We start from the raw sequence: 17,204 nt of genomic DNA, 5'->3' as shown, positions 1-17,204 counted from the left end.
GCCACAACAGATTCGGCCAGATAAGAGAAAGAAAACTAAATCTAAATGGGATAGGCAAACCTGAGATGAGAAATCCTTGGCTCTGATACCAAATGATGCGAACACCGTCAAGAATAACGAGACCCGTCAAACAATAGGAAAACCCAAGAACGCCCATGACCAGGTTTGGTTGGGAGACCTCGACTCGTTGCTTCAACAAAAACAAGAATTTTGGTATATTTGACCTCAACCCATTGTTTAATGTGAAACAAGAACCGGAAGATGCCACAAACGGTAGTGGGAATCCGCTTGATAAGTCGAGGATGATCGCCACGGAAAATTCCGATAAGTTCAAATAGTCCTTCAAAGAACCAAAGAGAATAAAAACTCACCAATTTTCTGAAAAAATATGATCTGCCCTTCAAATAACCCAAAGGCTTTTTAAATACAATAGGCTTTTCAACATCTACCACAAGCATTTTTCTCACAAGCCCGGTACTCTTCACAAAATTCATGGTCATCAATGTATAAACCTTTAATGTGTTCAAATCCAAGCAATTTTGCATCAAGTGTAGAGAGTAATGCATACCTGCGAGAAAGTGCATCAGCGACCACATTCTTCTTACCTTGCTTATATCGGATGACATATGGAAACGTCTCAATGAACTCTACCCAACGAGCATGCCTTTTATTTAGCTTGTGCTGGCCCTTCAAGTGTTGGCCCGTCGAGGACTCATGATCGGTGTGAATCACGAACTCCTTAGGCCATAGGCAATGCTGCCATGTCTCCAAAGCTCAAACCAATGCATACAACTCCTTGTCATAAGTCGGGTAGTTTAAGGCTGCCCTGCTTAATTTCTCGCTGAAGTAAGCAATTGGTCGTCCCTCCTGCATAAGAACTGTGCCTATACCAATACCTGAAGCATCACATTCAATCTCAAACATTTTAGAAAAGTTAGGTAAAGACAATAAGGGGGCGTTGGTTAGCTTCTCTTTGATTAGCTGAAACACCTTCTCTTGTTCTTCTCCCCATCTAAATCCGACGTTCTTCTTGATCACTTCGGTAAGTGGTGCGGCTATGCTACTAAAGTCCTTCACAAACCGCCGGTAAAAACTAGCAAGTCCATGAAAAATACGAACATTGCCAACACTTGTGGGACTCGGCGACTCTTGGATTGCTCGTACCTTCTCTTCATCAACCTGTAAGCCTTGTGCACTAACAACAAATCCTAGAAATACATGCTTATCGGTGCAAAAAGTGCACTTCTTCATGTTAGCAAATAACTTTTCTTTCCAAAGCACATCTAAAATTGATTTCAAATGTACAACATGATCATCCAAGTTTTTGCTATAAATGAGTGTATCATCAAAATAGAGAACAACAAACCTGCCTATAAATGCACGCAAAACATGATTCATAAGTCTCATAAAAGTGCTTGGTGCATTAGTCAAACCAAAAGGCATAACTAACCATTCATACAAACCATATTTTGTTTTAAAAGCAGTTTTCCATTCATCTTCTTCTTTCATTCTAATCTGATGATAACCACTCTTTAAATCAATCTTAAAGAACACACAAGAACCATGCAACTCATCTAACATGTCATCTAAGCGAGGAATAGGATGACGATACTTTACCGTTATGTTGTTGATGGCTCAGCAATCAATGCACATTCTCCACGTCCCATCCTTCTAGGCACAAGTAAAACTGGAACGGCGCATGGACTCACGCTCTCCCTCACGTACCCCTTCTCCAACAACTCATTTACCTGCCGTTGAAGCTCCTTTGTCTCCTCGGGATTGCCCCTATAGGCTGGTCGGTTTGGAATTGTCGCACCAGGAACAAAGTCAATTTGATGTTCAATCCCTCGAATTGGTGGTAATCCATGTGGTGTTTCCTCGGGAAAGACATCCTCAAATTCCTGCAAAAGAGAAAAAACAGAACTCGGCAAAGCAGGGTCAAGTTCGTTAGTGTTGAAAAATGCCTCCTTGTACAAAAGTACAATCATCGGATGTTTTGAAAGCATTGCTCGCTTAATCTCACTCACTTTTGCATAGAAATTCTTTTGTTTCTTCTATGAATTTCTCTTATTGGCTGAATTTTGATTTTCTTTTTCTCTCTCATTTTGCTCGGCCACTCTCCGATTTTCACTCTTTTTCTTTTGCTCACTCTCTTTCTTTTGATCACTTTCTTTTTGCAACCTCATTTGATCGTCATAAATCTGTTTTGGTGTCATCGGTACAAGAGTGATGGGTTTTTGGTTGAGCACGAACGAGTATTTGTTGGTGAAGCCATCATGCTTAACTCTCCGATCGAATTACCACTGTCGGCCTAATTGTAAATGTCCAGCTTGCATCGGAGCTACATCACACAAAACTTCATCTTCATATTTGCCGATGCGGAATGAAACCAAAGCACGCATATTCACCTTTACCTCGCCACTATCATTCAGCCATTGTAACTTATACGGCCTAGGATGTTACAGTATGGGCAGTCCTAATTTCTCCACCAAGGTTGTGCTTGCAACATTAGGACAACTTCCTCCATCAATAATCATACTACATACCTTGTCTTTGACATAGCACCTAGTATGAAAGATGTTCTCCCGCTGCACTTCTTCAACTTCTTTTGCTTGCAAGCTTAGGAGTCTTCTTGACACCAACAATTCACCTTGGACCGCATATTCTTCATCATCCACGTCCTCCAATGGCGGCATAGAGTCGGTATCGGACTCGTCGTCGGTTTCGATCTCTCCGTTACCCCTTATCACCATGACTCTTTTGTTCGGGCATTGACTTGCTATGTGAGCCTTGACATTTAAAATACTTAATGTCACGGTTTCGAGAAGTGGAAGGGTCAGATTTACCTTGAGTGCTATGGTTGGTTGTCTCTTGTTTTGGCTCGAATTTGGGTTTTGCAGCTGGTTTCTCCTCTTTTTTCACATGACTTGGTTTCCACGAGAAAAACCCGAATTATGGGATGCACGTGTACCACCCCTCCTCTTGAGTTGTTGCTCCACCTTGATGGCCATGTGCACCATATCCTCCAATTCCACATAATGTTGCATCTCCACCCTATCATGAATTTCTTGATTCAAGCCATTCATGAACTTAGCCATAGTAGCCTCTCGGTCTTCTTCGATATTAGCCCGGATCATAGCAATCTCCATCTCTTGATGATAATCCTCCACACTCCGGTTACCTTGTCTGAGCGTTTGCAATTTATTGTACAACTCCCGGTGGTAATGGCTGGGCACAAACCGCTTCCACATCACTATTTTCATCTCTTCCCACGTCTCTACCTGTCGTTCCCTATTGCGCCACCTGCTCAACACTAACTGATCCCACCACGCAATATTATAATCAGAAAATTCAATGGCAACAAGTTTTACTTTCTTCATTTCGGAGTAGTTGTGGCAATCGAACACTAACTCTACCTTTTTCTCCCACTCAAGATAAGCCTCGGGATCGTTTCTTCCTTGAAATGCTGGAATTTTCTTCTTAATACTACCCAAGTTGTTATCTTCACGATTTCCATCTTCTCTAAACCTATCTTCTCTAAACCGCCCTCCATATCTCCTGTTACCAACAACCGAATCCTGATCTTCTTCTTCATCAAAACCAGCCCCATAATACTCTCCATCTTCATCTCTCACTCCCTGATGTTGGACTCTTTCCCTCCTATGCAAATTAGGAGCATTTTTGTGGCTGCTCCAAACGTGTATTCTCCATCCGATCCATCCGCTCATGAACCTGCTCTAACTCCAACCTCATTATATGCCTCATCTCACCCATCTTCGCCTCCATAAACAGCTTTGGATCAGCCACTCCCGTAGCACCTTCGGCTATATTGTGAGACATGACTCCACTCTTGCCTTTTTTCACTCAATAATCCTCCTTCCAGCAACAATTCACCAAGAACTTACCAAGGGAATTCAAGTTCAAAAGTGAGAAAACAAGGGATATGGGTGATTAGATTTTCAGAAGCACAATTCAGCAAAATTTCCACGAAATTTTTTTTGGTCTTTGGGGTGAGTTGATTTTCGGGCTTATTGAAACCAAAATGGGTGAAATCAAACGAAAAAATTTTTGTCGAGTCTTTTTACTCTTTTTTTTTTTTGGTGATCAAATTCTTTCTTTTGCTAATAATAGAATAAGATTTCGAATTAAAATTAGAACAAACAGATTATGAGCGGAACGGGTAAAGAAAGAAATTCGGCTAAGCTATGATATGTCAAATCGAATTTGGAAAGCTAAAGAATACGGAATTAAGGCACAAGGAAACAACAAAATTCGAACTTAGGGCTAAAACCAATTCGGCCACAACAGATTCGGCCAGATAAGAGAAAGGAAACTAAATTTAAATGGGATAGGCAAACCTGAGTCGAGAAATTCTTGACTCTGATACCAAATGATACGAACCCCATCAAGAATAACGGGACCCGTCAAACAATAGGAAAACGCAAGAACACCCACGACCCAGTTTGGTTGGGATACCTCGACCTGTTGCTTCAACAAAAACAAGAATTTTGGTATATTTGACCTCAACCCATTGTTTAATGCGAAACAAGAACCGGAAGACGCCACAAACGGTAGTGGGAATCCGCTTGATAAGTCGATGATGAATGCCACGGAAATTCCGATAAGTTCGAATAGTCCTTCAAAGAACCAAAGAGAATAAAAACTCACCAATTTTCTGAAAAAATATGATCTGCCCTTCAAATAAGCCAAAGGTTTTTAAATACAAAAGGCTTTTCAACATATGCCACAAACGTTTTTCTCACAAGCCCGGTACTCTTCACAAAATTCATGGTCATCAATGTATAAACTTTTAATATGTTCAAATCCAAGCAATTTTGCATCAAGTGTAGAGAGTAATTCATACCTGCGAGAAAGTGCATCAGCGACCACATTCTCCTTACCTTGCTTATGCCGGATGACATATGGAAACGTCTCAATGAACTCTACCCAACGAGCACGCCTTTTATTTAGCTTGTGTTGGCCCTTCAAGTGTTTCGAGGACTCAAGATCGATGTGAATCACGAACTCCTTAGGCCATAAGTAGTGCTGCCATGTCTCCAAAGCTCAAACCAATGCATACAACTCCTTGTCATAAGTCGGGTAGTTTAAGGCTGCCCTGCTTAATTTCTCGCTGAAGTAAGCAATTGGTCGTCCCTCCTGCATAAGAACTGCGCCCATACCAATACTTGAAGCATCACATTCAATCTCAAACGTTTTAGAAAAGTTAGGTAAAGACAATAAGGGGACGTTGGTTAGCTTCTCTTTGATTAGCTGAAACGCCTTCTCTTGTTCTTCTCCCCATCTAAATCCGACGTTCTTCTTGATCACTTCGGTAAGTGGTGCGGCTATGCTACTAAAGTCCTTCACAAACCGCCGGTAAAAACTAGCAAGTCCATGAAAACTACGAACATTGCCTACACTTGTGGGACTCGGCCACTCTTGGATTGCTCGTACCTTCTCTTCATCAACTTGTAAGCCTTGTGCACAAACAACAAATCCTAGAAATACAAGCTTATCGGTGCAAAAAGTACACTTCTTCATGTTAGCAAATAACTTTTCTTTCCTAAGCACATCTAAAATCGATTTCAAATGTACGACATGATCATCCAAGTTTTTGCTATAAATGAGTATATCATCAAAATAGACACCAACAAACCTGCCTATAAATGCATGCAAAACATGATTCATAAGTCTCATAAAAGTGCTTGGTGCATTAGTCAAACCAAAAGGCATAACTAACCATTCATACAAACGATATTTTGTTTTAAAAGCAGTTTTCCATTCATCTTCTTCTTTCATTCTAATCTGATGATAACCACTCTTTAAATCAATCTTAGAGAACACACAAGAACCATGCAACTCATCTAACATGTCATCTAAGCGAGGAATAGGATGACGATACTTTACCTTTATGTTGCTGATGGCTCGGCAATCAACGCACATTCTCCACGTCCCATCCTTCTAGGCACAAGTAAAACTGGAACGGCGCATGGACTCACGCTCTCCCTCACGTACCCCTTCTCCAACAACTCACTTACCTGCCGTTGAAGCACCTTTGTCTCCTCGGGATTGCCCCTATAGGCTGGTCGGTTTGGAATTGTCGCACCAGGAACAAAGTCAATTTGATGTTCAATCCCTCGAATTGGTGGTAATCCATGTGGTGTTTCCTCGGGAAAGACATCCTCAAATTCGTGCAAAAGAGAAAAAACAGAACTCGGCAAAGCAGGGTCAAGTTCGTTAGTGTTGAAAAATGCCTCCTTGTACAAAAGTACAATCATCGGCTGTTTTGAAAACATTGCTCGCTTAATCTCACTCACTTTTGCATAGAAATTCTTTTGTTTCTTCTATGAATTTCTCTTATTGGCTGAATTTTGATTTTCTTTTTCTCTCTCATTTTGCTCGGCCACTCTCCGATTTTCACTCTTTTTCTTTTGCTCACTCTCTTTCTTTTGATCACTCTCTTTTTGCACTCACTTGATCGTCATAAACCTGTTTTGGTGTCATCCGTACAAGAGTGATGGGTTTTTGGTTGAGCACGAAGGAGTATTTGTTGGTGAAGCCATCATGCTTAACTCTCCGATCAAATTGCCATGGTCGGCCTAATAGTAAATGTCCAGCTTGCATCGGAGCTACATCACACAAAACTTCATCTTCATATTTTTCGATGCGGAATGAAACCAAAACACGCTTATTCACCTTTACCTCGCCACTATTATTCAGCCATTGTAACTTGTACGGCCTAGGATGTTTCAGTATGGGAAGTCTTTCTCCACCAAGGTTGTGCTTGCAACATTAGTACAACTTCCTCCATCAACAATCATACTACATACCTTGTCTTTGACATAGCACCTAGTATGAAAGATGTTCCCCCGCTGCACTTCTTCAACTTCTTTTGCTTGCAAGCTTAGGAGTCTTCTTGACACCAACAATTCACCTTGGACCGCATATTCTTCATCATACACGTCCTCCAATAGTGGCATAGAGTCGGTATCGGACTCGTTGTCGGTTTCGATCTCTCCGTTACCCCTTATCACCATGACTCTTTTGTTCGGGCATTGACTTGCTATGTGACCCCTGCCTTGACATTTAAAATACTTAGTCACGGTTTCGAGAAGTGGAAGGGTCAGATTTACCTTGAGTGCCATGGTTGGTTGTCTCTTGTTTTGGCTCGAATTTGGGTTTTGCAGCTGGTTTCCCTTTTTCTTCACATGACTCGGTTTCCACGAGAAAAACCAGAATTATGGGATGCACGTGTACCACCCCTCCTCTTGAGTTGTTGCTCCACCTTGATGGCCATGTGCACCATATCCTCCAATTCCACATAATGCTGCATCTCCACCCTATCATGAATTTCTTGATTCAAGCCATTCAAGAACCTAGCCATAGTAGCCTCTCGGTCTTCTTCGATATTAACCCGGATCATAGCAATCTCCATCTCTTGATGATAATGCTCCACACTCCGGTTACCTTGTCTGAGCGTTTGCAATGTATTGTACGACTCCCGGTGGTAATATCTGGGCACAAACCGCTTCCTCATCACTATTTTCTTCTCTTCCCACGTCTCTACCTGTCATTCCCTATTTTGCCACCTGCTCAACACTAACTGATCCCACCACGCAATATTATAGTCAGAAAATTCAATGGCAGCAAGTTTTGCCTTCTTCATTTCGGAGTAGTTGTGGCAATCGAACACTAACTCTACCTTTTTCTCCCACTCAAGATAAGCCTCGGGATCGTTTCTTCCGTGAAATGCTGGAATTTTCATCTTAATACTACCCAAGTTGTTAACTTCCCGATTTCCATCTTCTCTAAACCTATCTTCTCTAAACCGCCCTCCATATCTCCAGTTACCAACAACCGAATCCTGGTCTTCTTCTTCATCAAAACCGGCCCGATAATACTCTCCATCTTCATCTCTCACTCCCTGATGTTGGACTCTTTCCCTCCTATGCAAATTAGGAGCGTTTTTGTGGCTGCTCCAAACGTGTATTCTCCATCCGATCCATCCGCTCATGAACCCGCTCTAACTCCAACCTCTATATGCCTCATCTCACCCATCTTCTTCGCCTCCATAAATAGCTTTGGATCAGCCACTCCCGTGGCACCTTCGGCTATATTGTGAGACATGACTCCACTCTTGCCTTTTTTCACTCAATAATCCTCTTTCCAGCAACAATTCACCAAGAACTCACCAAGGGAATTCAAGTTCAAAAGTGAGAAAACAAGGGATATGGGCGATTAGATTTTCAGAAGGACAATTTAGCGAAATTTCCACGAAAATTTTTTTGGTCTTTGGGGTGAGTTGATTTTCGGGCTTACTGAAACCAAAATGGGTGAAATCAAACGAAAAAATTTTTGTCGAGTCTTTTTACTCTTTTTTTTTTTGGTGATCAGATTCTTTCTTTTGCTAATAATAGAATAAGATTTCGAATTAAAATTAGAACAAACAGATTATGAGCAGAACGGGTAAAGAAAGAAATTCGGCTAAGCTATGATATGTCAAATCGAATTTGGAAAGCTAAAGAACAGGGAATTAAGGCACAAGAAAACAACAAAATTCGAACTTAGGGCTAAAACCAATTCGGCCACAACAGATTCGGCCAGATAAGAGAAAGGAAGCTAAATTTAAATGGGATAGGCAAACTTGAGACGAGAAATTCTTGGCTCTGATACCAAATGATGCGAACCCCGTCAAGAAAAACGAGACACGTCAAACAATAGGAAAACCCAGGAACGCCCACGACCCGGTTTGGTTGGGAGACCTCGACCTGTTGCTTCAACAAAAACAAGAATTTTGGTATATTTGACCTCAACCCATTGTTTAATGCGAAACAAGAATCGGAAGACGCCACAAACGGTATGTCATCTAAGTGAGGAATAGGATGACGATACTTTACCGTTATGTTGTTGATGGCTCGACAATCAACGCACATTTTCCACGTCCCATCCTTCTTAGGTACAAGTAAAACTGGAACGGCGCACGGACTCATGCTCTTCCTCATGTACCCCTTCTCCAACAACTCACTTACCTGCCGTTGAAGCTCCTTTGTCTCCTCGGGATTGCCCCTATAGGCTGGTCGGTTTGGAATTGTCGCACCAGGAACAAAGTCAATTTGATGTTCAATCCCTCGAATTGGTGGTGATCCATGTGGTGTTTCCATGGGAAAGACATCCTCAAATTCCTGCAAAAGAGAAACAACAGAACACGGCAAAGAAGGGTCAAGTTTGTTAGTGTTGAAAAATGCCTCCTTGCACAAAAGTACAATCATCGGCTGATTTGAAAACATTGCTCGCTTAATCTCACTCACTTTTGCATAGAAATTCTTTTGTTTCTTCTCTGAATTTCTCTCATTGGCTGAATTTTGATTTTCTTTTTCTCTCTCATTTTGCTCGGCCACTCTCCGATTTTCACTCTTTTTCTTTTGCTCACTCTCTTTCTTTTGATCACTCTCTTTTTGCAACCTCACTTGATCGTCATAAATATGTTTCGGTGTCATCGGTATAAGAGTGATGGGTTTTTGGTTGAGCACGAACGAGTATTTGTTGGTGAAGCCATCATGCTTAACTCTCCGATCGAATTACCACTGTCGGCCTAATAGTAAATGTCCAGCTTGCATCGGAGCTACATCACACAAAACTTCATCTTCATATTTTCCGATGCGGAATGAAACCAAAACACGCTTATTCACCTTTACCTCGCCACTATCATTCAGCCATTGTAACTTGTACGGCCTAGGGTGTTGCAGTACGCCCAGTCCTAATTTCTCCACCAAGGTTGTGCTTGCAACATTAGTACAACTTCCTCCATCAACAATCATACTACATACGATGTCTTTGACATAGCACCTAGTATGAAAGATGTTCTCCCGCTGCACTTCTTCAACTTCTTTTGCTTGCAAGCTTAGGAGTCTTCTTGACACCAACAATTCACCTTGGACCGCATATTCTTCATCATCCACATCCTCCAATGGCGGCATAGAGTCGGTATCGGACTCGTCGTCGGTTTCGATCTCTCCGTTACCCCTTATCACCATGACTCATTTGTTCGGGCATTAACTTGCTATGTGAGCCTTGACATTTAAAATACTTAATGTCACGGTTTCGAGAAGTGGAAGGGTCAGATTTACCTTGAGTGCGATGGTTGGTTGTCTCTTGTTTTGGCTCGAATTTGGGTTTTGCAGCTGGTTTCCCCTCTTTCTTCACATGACTCGGTTTCCACGAGAAAAATCAGAATTATGGGATGCACGTGTACCACCCCTCCTCTTGAGTTGTTGCTCCACCTTGATGGCCATGTGCACCATATCCTCCAATTCCACATAATGCTGCATCTCCACCCTATCATGAATTTCTTGATTCAAGCCATTCAAGAACCTAGCCATAGTAGCCTCTCGGTCTTCTTCGATATTAACCCGGATCATAGCAATCTCCATCTCTTGATGATAATCCTGCACACTCCGGTTACCTTGTCTGAGCGTTTGCAATGTATTGTACAACTCCCGGTGGTAATATCTGGGCACAAACCGCTTCCTCATCACTATTTTCATCTCTTCCCACGTCTCTACGTGTCATTCCCCATTTTGCCACCTGCTCAACACTAACTGATCCCACCACGCAATATTATAGTCAGAAAATTCAATGGCAGCAAGTTTTGCCTTCTTCATTTCGGAGTAGTTGTGGCAATCGAACACTAACTCTACCTTTTTCTCCCACTCAAGATAAGCCTCGGGATTGTTTCTTCCGTGAAATGCTGGAATTTTCATCTTAATACTACCCAAGTTGTTATCTTCTCGATTTCCATCTTCTCTAAACCTATCTTCTCTAAACCTATCTTCTCTAAACCGCCCCCCATATCTCCTGTTACCAACAACCGAATCCTGGTCTTCATCTTCATCAAAACCAGCCCGATAATACTCTCCATCTTCATCTCTCTCTCCCTGATGTTGGACTCTTTCCCTCCTATGCAAATTAGGAGCATTTTTGTGGCTGCTCCAAACGTGTATTCTCCATCCGATCCATCCGCTCATGAACCTGCTCTAACTCCAACCTCATTATATGCCTCATCTCACCCATCTTCTTCGCCTCCATAAATAGCTTTGGATCACCCATCTTCTTGCCTTTTTTTCACTCAATAATCCTCTTTCCAGCAACAATTCACCAAGAACTCACCAAGGGAATTCAAGTTCAAAAGTGAGAAAACAAGGGATATGGGTGATTAGATTTTCAGAAGCACAATTCAGCAAAATTTCCATGCAATTTTTTTTGGTCTTTGGGGTGAGTTGATTTTCGGGCTTATTGAAACCAAAATGGGTGAAATCAAACGAAAAAATTTTTGTCGAGTCTTTTTACTCTTTTTTTTTTGGTGATCAGATTCTTTCTTTTGCTAATAATAGAATAAGATTTCGAATTAAAATTAGAACAAACAGATTATGAGCGGAACGGGTAAAGAAAGAAATTCGGCTAAACTATGTCAAATCGAATTTGGAAAGCTAAAGAACACGGAATTAAGGCACAAGGAAACAACAAAATTCGAACTTAGGGCTAAAACCAATTCGGCCACAACAGATTCTGCCAGATAAGAGAAAGGGAACTAAATTTAAATGGGATAGGCAAACCTGAGACGAGAAATTCTTGGCTCTGATACCAAATGATGCGCACCCCATCAAGAATAACGAGACCCGTCAAACAATAGAAAAACCAAGAACACCCACAACCCGGTTTGGGTGGGAGACCTCGACCTGTTGCTTCAACAAAAACAAGAATTTTGGTATATTTGACGTCAACCCATTGTTTAATGCGAAACAAGAACCGAAAGACGCCACAAACGGTAGTGGGAATCCGCTTGATAAGTCGATGATGAATGCCACGGAAAATTTCGATAAGTTCGAATAGTCCTTCAAAGAACCAAAGAGAATGAAAACTCACCAATTTTCTGAAAAAATATGATCTACCTTTCAAATAAGCCAAAGGTTTTTTAAATACAAAAGGCTTTTCAACATCTACCACAAGCGTTTTTCTCACAAGCCCGGTACTCTTCACAAAATTCATGGTCATCAATGTATAAACTTTTAATGTGTTTAAATCCAGGCAATTTTGCATCAAGTGTCGAGAGTAATTCATACCTGTGAGAAGTGCATCAGCGACCACATTCTCCTTACCTTGCTTTTGCCGGATGACATATGGAAACGTCTCAATGAACTCTACCCAACGAGCACGCCTTTTATTTAGCTTGTGTTGGCCCTTCAAGTGTTTCGAGGACTCAAGATCGGTGTGAATCACGAACTCCTTAGGCCATAAGTAGTGCTGCCATGTCTCCAAAGCTCAAACCAATGCATACAACTCCTTGTCATAAGTCGGGCAGTTTAAGGTTGCCCTGCTTAATTTCTCGCTGAAGTAAGCAATTGGTCGTCCCTCCTGCATAAGAACTGCGCATATACCAATACTTGAAGCATCACATTCAATCTCAAACGTTTTAGAAAAGTTAGGTAAAGACAATAAGGGGACGTTTGTTAGCTTCTCTTTGATTAGCTGAAACACCTTCTCTTGTTCTTCTCCCCATCTAAATCCGACATTCTTCTTGATCACTTCGGTAAGTGGTGCGGCTATGCTACTAAAGTCCTTCACAAAACCGCCGGTAAAAACTAGCAAGTCCATGAAAACTACGAACATTGCCTACACTTGTGGGACTCGGCCACTTTTGGATTGCTCGTACCTTCTCTTCATCAACCTGTAAGCCTTGTGCATTAACAAAAAATTCAAGAAATACAAGCTTATCGGTGCAAAAAGCACACTTCTTCATGTTAGCAAATAACTTTTCTTTCCTAAGCACATCTAAAATCGATTTCAAATGTACGACATGAACATCCAAGTTTTTGCCATAAATGAGTATATCATCAAAATAGAGAACAACAAACCTGCCTATAAATGCATGCAAAACATGATTCATAAGTCTCATAAAAGTGCTTGGTGCATTAGTCAAACCAAAAGACATAACTAACCATTCATACAAACCATATTTTGTTTTAAAAGCAGTTTTCCATTCATCTTCTTCTTTCATTCTAATCTGATGATAACCACTCTTTAAATCAATCTTAGAGAACACACAAGAACCATGCAACTCATCTAACATGTCATCTAAGCGAGGAATAGGATGACGATACTTTGCCGTTATGTTGCTAATGGCTCGGCAATCAACGCACATTCTCCATGTCCCATCCTTCTTAGGTACAAGTAAAACTGGAACGGCGCACGGACTCAGGCTCTCCCTCACGTACCCCTTCTCCAACAACTCACTTACCTGCCGTTGAAGCTCCTTTGTCTCCTCGGGATTGCCCCTATAGGCTGGTCGATTTGGAATTGTCGCACCAGGAGCAAAGTCAATTTGATGTTCAATCCCTCGAATTGGTGGTAATCCATGTGGTGTTTCCATGGGAAAGACATCCTCAAATTCCTGCAAAAGAGAAACAACAGAACACGGCAAAGAAGGGTCAAGTTCGTTAGTGTTGAAAAATGCCTCCTTGCACAAAAGTACAATCATCGGCTGATTTGAAAACATTGCTCGCTTAATCTCACTCACTTTTGCATAGAAATTCTTTTGTTTCTTCTCTGAATTTCTCTCATTGGCTGAATTTTGATTCTTTTTCTCTCTCATTTTGCTCGGCCACTCTCCGATTTTCACTCTTTTTCTTTTGCTCACTCTCTTTCTTTTGATCACTCTCTTTTTGCAACCTCACTTGATCGTCATAAACCTGTTTCGGTGTCATCCGTACAAGAGTGATGGATTTTTGGTTGAGCACGAACGAGTATTTGTTGGTGAAGCCATCATGCTTAACTCTCCGATTGAATTGCCACGGTCGGCCTAATAGTAAATGTCCGGCTTGCATCGGAGCTACATCACACCAAACTTCATCTTCATATTTTCCGATGCGGAATGAAACCAAAACATGTTTATTCACCTTTACCTCGCCACTATCATTCAGCCATTGTAACTTGTACGGCCTAGGACGTTTGAGTATGGGCAGTCCTAATTTCTCCACCAAGGTTGTGCTTGCAACATTAGTACAACTTCCTCCATCAACAATCATACTACATACCTTGTCTTTGACATAGCACCTAGTATGAAAGATATTCCCCCGCTGCACTTCTTCAACTTCTTTTGCTTGCAAGCTTAGGAGTCTTCTTGACACCAACAATTCACCTTGGACCGCATATTCTTCATCATCCACGTCCTCCAATGGTGGCATAGAGTCGGTATCGGACTCGTCGTCGGTTTCGATCTCTCCGTTACCCCTTATCAACATGACTCTTTTGTTCGGGCATTGACTTGCTATGTGACCCCTGCCTTGACATTTAAAATACTTAATGTCACGGTTTCGAGAAGTGGAACGGTCAGATTTACCTTGAGTGCGTGGTTGGTTGTCTCTTGTTTTGGCTCGAATTTGGGTTTTGCAGCTGGTTTCTACACTTTCTTCACACGAATCGGCTTCCATGGGAAAAACCCAAATTATGGGAGGCACGTGTATCAACCCTCCTCTCGAGTTGTTGCTCCACCTTGATGGCCATGTGCACCATCACCTTCAATTCCACATAATGCTGCATCTCCACCCTATCATGAATTTCTTGATTCAAGCCATTCAAGAACCTAGCCATAGTAGCCTCTCGGTCTTCTTCGATATTACCCCGGATCATAGCAATGTCCATCTCTTGATGATAATCCTCCACACTTTGATTACCTTGTCTGAGCGTTTGCAATTTATCGTACAACTCCCGGTGGTAATGGCTGGGCACAAACCGCTTCCTCATCACTATTTTCATCTCTTCCCACATCTCTACCTGTCGTTCCCTATTTCGCCACCTGCTCAAGACTAGCTGATCCCACCATGCAATATTATAGTCAGAAAATTCAATGGCAGCAAGTTTTACCTTCTTCATTTCAGAGTAGTTGTGGCAATCGAACACTAACTCTACCTTTTTCTCCCACTCAAGATAAAACTCGGGATCGTTTCTTCCTTGAAATGCTGGAGTTTTCATCTTAATACTACCCAAGTTGTTATCTTCCCGATTTCATCTTCTCTAAACCGCCCTCCATAACTCCTGTTACCAACAACCGAATCCTGATCTTCTTCTTCATCAAAACCAGCCCCATAATACTCTCCATCTTCATCTCTCACTCCCTAATGTTGGACTCTTTCCCTCCTACGCAAATTAGGAGCGTTTTTGTGGCTGCTCCAAACGTGTATTCTCCATCCGATCCATCCGCTCATGAACCTGCTCTAACTCCAACCTCATTATACGCCTCATCTCACCCATCTTCGCCTCCATAAACAGCTTTGGATCAGCCACTCCCGTAGCACCTTCGGCTATATTGTGAGACATGACTCCACTCTTGCCTTTTTCCATTCAATAATCCTCTTTCCAGCAACAATTCACCAAGAACTCACCAAGGGAATTCAAGTTCAAAAGTGAGAAAACAAGGGATATGGGTGATTAGATTTTCAGAAGCACAATTTAGCGAAATTTCCACGAAAATTTTTTTGGTCTTTGGGGTGAGTTGATTTTCGGGCTTATTGAAACCAAAATGGGTGAAATCAAACGAAAAAATTTTTGTCGAGTCTTTTTACTCTTTTTTTTTTTGGTGATCAGATTCTTGCTATTGCTAATAATAGAATAAGATTTCGAATTAAAATTAGAACAAACAGATTATGAGCGGAACGCGTAAAGAAAGAAATTCGGCTAAACTATGATATGTCAAATCGAATTTGGAAAGCTAAAGAACAGGGAATTAAGGCACAAGAAAACAACAAAATTCGAACTTAGGGCTAAATCCAATTCGGCCACAACAGATTCGGCCAGATAAGAGAAAGGAAACTAAATTTAAATGGGATAGGCAAACTTGAGACGAGAAATTCTTGGCTCTGATACCAAATGATGTGAACCCCGTCAAGAATAACACGACCCGTCAAACAATAGGAAAACCCAGGAACACCCACGACCCGATTTGGTTGCGAGACCTCGACCTGTTGCTTCAACAAAAACAAGAATTTTGGTATATTTGACCTCAACCCATTGTTTAATGCGAAACAAGAACCGGAAGACGCCACAAACGGTATGTCATCTAAGCGAGGAATAGGATGACGATACTTTACCGTTATGTTGTTGATGGCTCGGCAATCTGCACATTCTCCACGTCCCGTCCTTCTTAGGTACAGGTAAAACTGGAACGGCGCACGGACTCATGCTCTCCCTCACGTACCCCTTCTCCAACAACTCACTTACCTGCCGTTGAAGCTCCTTTGTCTCCTCGGGATTGCCCCTATAGGCTGGTCGGTTTGGAATTGTCGCACCAGGAACAAAGTCAATTTGATGTTCAATCCCTCGAATTGGTGGTAATCCATGTGGTGTTTCCATGGGAAAGACATCCTCAAATTCCTGCAAAAGAGAAACAACAGAACACGGCAAAGAAGGGTCAAGTTCGTTAGTGTTGAAAAATGCCTCCTTGCACAAAAGTACAATCATCGGCTGATTTGAAAACAATGCTCGCTTAATCTCACTCACTTTTGCATAGAAATTCTTTTGTTTCTTCTCTGAATTTCTCTCATTGGCTGAATTTTGATTTTCTTTTTCTCTCTCATTTTGCTCGGCCACTCTCCGATTTTCACTCTTTTTCTTTTGCTCACTCTCTTTCTTTTGATCACTCTCTTTTTGCAACCTCACTTGATCGTCATAAATCTGTTTTGGTGTCATCGGTACAAGAGTGATGGGTTTTTGGTTGAGCATGAACGAGTATTTGTTGGTGAAGCCATCATGCTTAACTCTCCGATCGAATTACCACTGTCGGCCTAATAGTAAATGTCCAACTTGCATCGGAGCTACATCACACAAAACTTCATCTTCATATTTTCCGATGCGGAATGAAACCAAAACACGCTTATTCACCTTTACCTCGCCACTATCATTCAGCCATTGTAACTTGTACGGCCTAGGATGTTCCAGTACGGGCAGTCCTAATTTCTCCACCAAGGTTGTGCTTGCAACATTAGTACAACTTCCTCCATCAACAATCATACTACATACCTTGTCTTTGACATAGCACCTAGTATGAAAGATGTTCTCCCGCTTCACTTCTTCAACTTCTTTTGCTTGCAAGCTTAGGAGTCTTCTTGACACCAACAATTCACCTTGGACCGCATATTCTTCATCATCCACAT

At 41.7% G+C, this 17,204-nt stretch overlaps 1 protein-coding gene across 1 annotated transcript; it reads right to left on the bottom strand.

The window, feature by feature from the left end:
• Positions 1–10,199: 10,199 nt before the first annotated feature.
• Positions 10,200–14,297, bottom strand: LOC149752846 (uncharacterized). The gene is made up of 5 exons (XM_089925635.1): positions 13,676–14,297; positions 12,710–13,641; positions 12,120–12,300; positions 10,522–10,598; positions 10,200–10,445 (listed from the first exon to the last, which is right to left on the bottom strand). Exons 1-5 carry the CDS (start codon positions 14,295–14,297, stop codon positions 10,200–10,202), a joined length of 2,058 nt encoding a protein of 685 aa, XP_089781761.1.
• Between the last annotated feature and the right edge of the window lie 2,907 nt (positions 14,298–17,204).

The sequence above is a fragment of the Phoenix dactylifera genome, chromosome 9, assembly GCF_051530095.1.
Source record: "Phoenix dactylifera cultivar Ajwa chromosome 9, Ajwa_hap1_PhDact_Kaust_v1.1, whole genome shotgun sequence".
Lineage (NCBI taxonomy): Eukaryota > Viridiplantae > Streptophyta > Magnoliopsida > Arecales > Arecaceae > Phoenix > Phoenix dactylifera.
This window is presented reverse-complemented; position numbering and strand designations above follow the sequence as displayed.